General features: G+C 49.4%; 1 protein-coding gene across 1 annotated transcript; it reads right to left on the bottom strand.

The window, feature by feature from the left end:
• Positions 1–989: 989 nt before the first annotated feature.
• LOC123172997 (uncharacterized) lies at positions 990–4,313 on the bottom strand. Its single transcript, XM_044589870.1, has 3 exons — positions 2,977–4,313; positions 2,389–2,475; positions 990–1,589 (listed from the first exon to the last, which is right to left on the bottom strand). The coding sequence occupies exon 1, from the start codon at positions 4,217–4,219 to the stop codon at positions 3,557–3,559; it is 663 nt and encodes a 220-aa protein (XP_044445805.1). The 5' UTR covers positions 4,220–4,313; the 3' UTR covers positions 990–1,589; positions 2,389–2,475; positions 2,977–3,556.
• Positions 4,314–7,808: the final 3,495 nt, after the last annotated feature.

Below are 7,808 nucleotides of genomic sequence, written 5' to 3'. Positions count from 1 at the left end.
TTAGGTGGCCTACACACATTGCAGTAACAAGTGTTATCCTTTGTTGCATACGCATAGTGCCAGCCATAGGCTGTAGAAGAGGGTGCTTCTCCTCCTCACTTATGATATTTTCACATAAACATTCCTTCAAAGTACATGGGTTATCTCTTCGCTGAGCTTCTCCAATCTATAGCTTCTTGATCATCTTTACATGAACTTTCCATTATGGTGGTGTTCTACGTTGTCACTACTTGATTCCATCCCGATTCTATCAGTATGTGACAAGACGTAGCACCGATTAGCTTCAAGTTACAAGGCTGGCAAATCATCCATGTGCCGTATACAGTATGTGCTCGACGAGTTTTGTGTGCCATGTATTTCCTAGGACAGTGTGTCATCGGCTACATTTCGATGTGGCGGAGTACTCTGAAATCGTGCAATTTCTGAAGGCAAGGCCTCAGTTGGAGTTGGGTGGTCTGTTTCGTCAGGCCTCATTCTATCACTTTGATGAGAGGGCGAAGGTGGAAAGTTAGAGTGGAGACAAAGTGTTCCCTTCCCGACATCTACTATTCTCAAACTGGCCTTTATTTTTATTTTCCTCTTCCTCAATGTAACAACTGGAGGATAAGATGTTGAACCTCCGGTCACTCTAAAATCAGAACCACAGAGAGAACACACCCATTCAGGGGTCATACCTTTTATTTCTTGTGCTGCATCTGCTGACAATTTGTATATGAGTGAAAGGTGTTGAATGACTCATGAAGGGTGGAAAGAATGTGCTCTATCAGTCTGCGGTCCTATATAAATTGTTGGTTGCGTGGGGCATAGTTGTTGAAAACATTTATCTCGAATCAATTGCACATGATATCTTTGTACGTAAAGGTCTTCACAATTGACGGCAACCTTCAATATGTATGATTTAGTGGAAGAGATAGATGTACCATTAGTCGCACGACTCTCGCAAGATGAGTACTTGTTCACACGTCTTCTGAGTTCTGAAATGTCAGGCACAAAGTGTTTCTTCGTAAACACCTCCGGAGTAAAAAAAAGTTTAAGAAACTTAAAGCAAAGGCAGTCAACGATGTGGACGCGAAATCCATGCTATTATTGCTATTTATGCAGGTGCAGTTCAACAAGCGGGAGCTGCCTCGTTAAATACTGAAGCGGTTCAACATTCATTAACCAGAACAGGCTTTCAAAAGACTGAGCTCAGAACCACAATGTTGCATCATGGAACACAAGCAAAAATAGCGGCGGAACCAACTGATTGATGCAACACACAAGATAATCAAGCGCACGCACGCTTGCGCACAAATATGCAAGCAGGATGAGTTCACATGTGAGCCTGCTTAGAAATCAGCAAATTACAGGAACCACAAGTACAGTACTGATTTTGGGAGCACGTCAATGTGCATTCAACCTTCATGCCAGTTCACGGGTGCCCATGGAAATCAGACGATAGACGGAAGTTGACGGATAGAGCATCTAATTCCTACAAGTGCGCTTCACAGCTGACCGGTGCATGCTAGTCAATCTCCAGCCCGAGCATACAAAATAGAAGAGCCTACACCCAACAACACATTTCTTCATTTCAGTCGCCAGAATGTAACCTGCGGAGCAAGCAATATCATCAGTCAAATGATTTCACATCATTCTTCAAAGAAAATATATTGGGGTTATTCTCATAAATATGTATGACACAAAACAGTAAACATTAGCCTCAACATTGGTGAATTTGTGTCAGAAGCCTCGTCTTAGCATCATTACTTTATTAGACAAAACCAACAGTTAAATCATTTTTATGTACTCCGTATTACTTATTTTCACGGATTCGCATGAAATTGTTTCATATTCATTTGTGCAGTCACATGGCAATGATGATCAATACAGAAACAGAACATGCAACATTTCCATGCAGACCACCAGAGTAAAAAGAAAGTTTAAGAATCTTAAAGCAAAGGCAGTCGGTGATTTGTAGAGGCAAAATCCATGCTAATGTTGCTTTGGCTTTGATTTACCCATGCCTGTCCTGATCATCTCAAAGAAAGTAAAATAGAACTGAAACAGCTATTTATGCAGGTGCAGTTCAACAAGCAGGAGCTGCCTCATTAAATACTGAAACGGTTCAACATTCATTAATCAGAACAAACTTTCAACAAACTGAGCTCAGAACCAGATGGAAATTCCATGCACACACATACGCACAATGGTGCATCATGGAACATAAGCAAAAATGGCGTCGAAACCTAACTGCCTGGTGCAACAATATAACCAAAAGCACACTTGCGCACACACCAATATGCAAGCAGGATGAGTTCACATGTGAACTTGCTAAACATGTTTGCTTGGAAAGCAGCAAATTAAAGGAACCACAAGTTAAGTACCGATTTTCAGAGCACACTAATGTACCTTGAGTCAATCTCCGCCTCGAACAAACAAAATAGAAGAGCCTACACCCAACAACACATTTCTTCATTTCAGTCACCATGATGTAACCTGCGGGGCAAGCAATATCATCAGTCGAACAATTTTGCAACATTCTTCAAGGAGAAGCTATTGGAGCTATTCTCATAAATAGGTATGACTCAAAACAGTAAACATTAGCTTCACCATTGCTGAATTTGTGTCAGAAGCCCCAAAGGCGAATCATCTTAGCATCATTACTTTATTAGACAAAACCAGCACTTAAATTATTTTAAATCATTTTTACGTACTCTGTATTACTTATTTTCACGGATTCGCATGAACTTATTTCGTCTTTATTTGTGCAGTCACATGACAACGCTGATCAATACAGAAACAGAACATGAACATTTCCTGGTTTGACAAGTTTTCCCAGTAGCATGAAACATTAACTTTGTGGGTTACAAATTAGGACAGTAAAGCACCATAATTCATAAATACAAACAGATAAGCTTGCCATTTGCAACTTTATAGGAGAGAAGAGAATCCCCAGCCAATAGTATAAAAACTACAGTACTATGAGAAGAGCCTTACCGCTTAATTTGTAGTTCATAGACTCGGTTTGGACAATGATGGTGGGAAGCCAAAGTATGAGTGAACAACATTGGGACGATCAAAGTGTGTTGTTGCCCTGCAGACCTTCTTAAGTTCTGAAGTCTTGACATCCAGAGAATAAAAATCAACATTGTTATGCTGGGGCAACAACCCATATGAACTACCAACCAACTGAGTTCCTCGAAGGAATAAGAATCCCTCGGTCGCACCCACAGTAAAATAGAGAGATCCGGGAGGCAACGCTATGACATTTTTTAGCTTCCACTCGTTGGATGATTTGCCGTTGTTTTGCTGAGTGGTATGATGCAGCGAGGTAGAACGGTAATCGCCGACAGGAGTAAACATCTCAAGCGCTCCTTCTGTACCACCAGCAGTGGTCGACCAGCATGGGCCCTGGCCAAGCTGATTTAGAAGCTGGATATGGTAACCTGTGAGAATGTTCAGTGTGGAAAATTCCATTGTGCGTGTGTCCAGCACGAGAAACTTGTCTTGCCAGAGAGCTCCCCAGTAGAAGCAGCCACGCAAGTAGCTGAAGCTGGAAATGCCTTTCCAAGTGGGCTCAGCTGTGCCCAAAGAGCTCCAGCTGAGATGCAGCTACACACCATTGTCCGGTGGCCGAAGAGAAGACAAATGTGACCAACTTGCTGTTGTAGCACGCCGTGCAGATCACCGAGAACGAGGTCTCATCCTCATCGTCGCCAGCGGGACCAAGCATGGGCCCGAATTCGACAAGGCGCTCTTGCTGGACGGCCATTTCCTCAGGTATGGACGGGAGCAGCACGTACCTCCGTGACACGGGATCGCACACCGCGAGGTTTGGGAAGCCTGCAGCACCCATGTCGAACATGTAGCTGTGCTCGAGGAGGACGCGGCCGTCGCGGATGTCACGGTGGTACCAGGGGCTGAGCAACTCCTGATTGGGCTTAGGCTGGGGCATGGGAACGAAGGAGTAGGAGAAATCCGCGCCGTCGGCGAGGGCACGGGCAAGCGGGGCGGAGGGATGAGGTTCCTGGGCGTGGTGGAAGGCGCGTCTGTCGACGGCGAATCCCAGGAGTGGCGGCGGATGGAGAGCGCGGAGGCGGCGGAGGAAGGGGCGCTCGGTGATGATGCGGCGGAAACGGGGGCTGGCGGTGGAGGCGCTGGCGAGCGCGGCCGGCGTGGGCAGGCGAATGAAGATCTCCTCCAGGATCTCGTCGGCGAGGTGCCGCGCTGGCTCGGCCATGGCGGGCGGCCGCCGGGGGTGGAGACGAAAGGGGATTAGGGTTGGGGGAGTGAGCGCGGTGTGATGTGGTGTGTGCTGTGCGAACTGTGAAGCAAGCGAGTGGGCAATGCAAAGGAGAAAAAAATGTTTGAATGGTCTGGTCCGTCTGGATGATTTCACTGTGAGTCGTCTGACTACGAATTCAACTTAGAGCCTCTATGTCCGAGGCGCTCAAACCCACTTCAAACGACAGACCGTCCGGTGAGTAATCAGTCATAAAAAATAATTCAGACAGGCTCCTTAAACAGGCCTCAAACGTCAGGGCTGACCAGCACCTCTTATATCCAGCCCTAATCTAGGGCGGATATCGGGCGCCTGGGCATGTCCACCATGTCGGACTGATGATAGGGTCCCACATGGAATCGCCAGAAAACCCACTGGTTCGATAGACGTCTCCTCCAGCAGAGGGTGTGAACGTCGTGCGGCGCCGCTCCGGTTCGCCACCCGAGGCCAAATCCGGCTATTTAACACGGCCAACATCCCCAGCCCTAGCCACATCCACCACCTCCTTCTCCGTGCCGCCAGTCCAAGCTCATCCACCTCTTTCCCGCTCCTACTCTTTTCCCACACCCTCCGGCTTTGCCATGGTTCGGCCAAAGAAGACCACATATGATATGCTCACGCCGGAGCGCCGGTTCCACCAGATTGAGCATGAGATCAGGGCGAGGCGTGCCCCTCACATCGCTGCCGCCCTGCCTCCGGACTCGCCGGAGCCGGAGGAGAAAGAGGAGCAGCAGCCGGCTCCGATGGAGGTGGCGGATCTGGAGGATGAGGAGGTGGAGTAGCCGGAGGAGGAGCTGACGCCGGCTCCGGGCTTCAACTTGCTGGACGTGGAGGCGGAGTTCGCGGTCGCCCAAGCGCTCGAGATGGCGTAACAGCAGGCCATCCTGGAGTCCATCCAGATGAGGCCTATGTGGAGACCAACCGTCAATTCATCCGGCAAGAACGGGCGGCGGTCGACGCGCTTAGCACCGAAATAGGCAGGAAGATGGAGGTGGAGGCTGGCACGGATCAGCAGCAGGAGCCGGAGATGCGGCTGCCGCCCATGTACCCGGAGCTAGGCACAGAGATAGTGGACATCTCCTGCGAGGATTAGGGTAGCATAGGTTATTCGATCTATGTTGTACGTGGATTTCCTTGTTTGCATGCTTTTGTGTGGATTTAAGGCTTCAAACATGAGGTATGCGGATGCAGCGGAGGAAATATGAGGTGTGACCGGTCACTTTCCATGGACGCGCCCGGACGTTTGAGGGACCAGATTTGCCAAGTCTGATTTGTAGATGCTCTTATAGTAAAGGAGAAGATTTTCACCGATACGCCTTGCCCTTCACCTTTCATCTCCGGGGATGGCAGTAGTACATGGTGAAGACGGCATGTGTCATTGTTCGAGGGGCCGTCGGAATCAGAGGAGGTGGGGGAGGAGTCGAATGAGGAGGGAAGCCCAACGAGGCGTTAGGCGGCACACATGCCTACTCCTAGGCGAGACGGTGGGCTTTGGCGGCGGCAGCTTGCTTAGTCGCGAGCCCGCTCTGACTCCTCTATGCCCTCCCGCAATGCATTTGCATTCCCGCATCAAGACGGCGGGCATCCGTCTCGGTGCTTGTCAAGGAGCAACGCGGGACCTCGTGGGGCCACCACATCCGACCCTAAGGGCACGACAATGGGAGCGGAGCGTGAGCTACCGGCCGATCAGATTTGTGGGGAGCCGACACGGGCTCAAAAGACACGACACCAGCATCTAGCGCCTCCTGTGAGTCCGAAACAACAATGAAGGCGCGGGGTTGTACTCTTTCCGGTCCTTTTTACTCAGCATATTAGGTTTGTCCGAAGTCAATCTCATCCAACTTTGACCAAGTTTATATAAAAAATTATAGACATTCACATAACAACACCAATATCATTAGATTCATCTTGGAATATATTTTCATATTATATTTATTAGATATTATAGATGCTAATAATTTTTAATATAAATTTGGTCAAACTTAGCAAAGTTTGACTTTCGGCAAATCCAATGTGCAGAGTAAAAAGTATGAGCAGTGTCGAGCGGCCCATGAGATGCACTCACCCCGTTGTGCCACCGGGGCGGACGCCGAGCTGGAAGCACCCTGCTAGGCCGACAGGGAGGGTGCAAATCTTGACAAGCCACCCCTGTCCATCCATGAGCAGTGTAGGGTGACATGGAGGTCGAGCTCCTTGTCTGAGGACGACGAGATGGGTTCCACCATGAGGGCATCTGATACGCCACAGGCGTATCTATAATTTTTTTTCTTGTTTCCTGCTATGTTCATATCATATCACAATCGTGTGCTTTTGGCATCAATTTATAACATTTTTCTAGGCTAACCTATTTATTTAGTGTCAAGTGTCAGTCGTTTGTTTCCTGCTGTATTTTTTTTACATTTTCACTATAAAAAAATATTGGGGGAAGTTATTTCAAGCAAAGGAGTAGCCTGAGCCATCTTCATTTTTAAATTCGCTTCCAGTTACAGGGCGAAACCTTACGCCCCGAGGCTGGCGGCCATTGTTCCTGCCTTGCACGTCGGCGCTTCCTGTTGCTCCTCGGGCTCCTGCTGAATGGGATTCAGGCGCCTACGTTACGTGCTCATGATAGATACAAATTCAACCCTGACAATCACCCCCTGCTACTGGCACCGGTAATGCTACCCTGCTCTCTTCTTCAGAGTTCAGACACAAATTTTGGCACGCAATGCGTGCACGTACGAAATAGAAAAAAGGAACATCATAGGACAAAACATAAGCAGACAGAGATTTGGATTTGAAATCTCAGCCTGACACAACATGGGACAAAACATAAGCATAGATTCAACAAGATTTTAAGCAAACGGTACAGGTGCACGCACGCAAGTACTGCATGCATGACTGACAGGTGAAGGAACTGCATCAACATGCTTGCTTGGAAGGAGCAAAACGAATCCAACGCCACACTAACCATTAATCCTAGATACATTAGTCGAGCAACCAATTTCATCAGTGGAGAACTCGTCGAACTTGTATCGACTTAGACAACAGTGAGCTTGAATTGAACACAAGGAACAAAATCAAAAGCTCAGTGGTGCATCCAAGTATAAAACCCATACATTCCCCCGCGTCCCTCTCTGAGGCGACTCGGGGGAACCCTAGCGCCCTCCGCCACCGGCCCCCCTCCACCCTCCCTCCCCCCTCGCCGCCGCCGAGGGACACAGCCGGGCAAAGCCCAGGCAGTGCCGGCGGCGGCGGGGCCTCTCCCTGGCGCGTCTCTCTCTCTCTCCCCTGGCGGCGGCGCGAGTTCTTCCGGTGGCGGCTAGGCGGCGTGGCGCGGCGGAGCTCCGGCGATGACTCAGTCCTACGGCGGGGTGGAGGGCAGGGCACCGTCCAGTGGTGCTGCCTCCGCGGTGGCTGTGGCTTGGGGCCCTTGACCCCGATCCGATCTAGATCTGGTGGTGCTTGGGTCTGGGCCATGGCGGCTGGCGAGGCGTGGTGTTCGTCGGGGCTTGTCGGCCTGGAGGCACCATGGGGGTGCCGGCGGCGACGCGTGCCCGGCGTGGTG

The sequence above is a fragment of the Triticum aestivum genome, unplaced genomic scaffold (genome assembly GCF_018294505.1).
Source record: "Triticum aestivum cultivar Chinese Spring unplaced genomic scaffold, IWGSC CS RefSeq v2.1 scaffold19435-4, whole genome shotgun sequence".
In the NCBI taxonomy this organism is placed as follows: Eukaryota; Viridiplantae; Streptophyta; class Magnoliopsida; order Poales; family Poaceae; genus Triticum; species Triticum aestivum.
The sequence above is the reverse complement of the archived record's forward strand: the minus strand, read 5'-3'. Positions and strand labels throughout refer to the sequence as shown.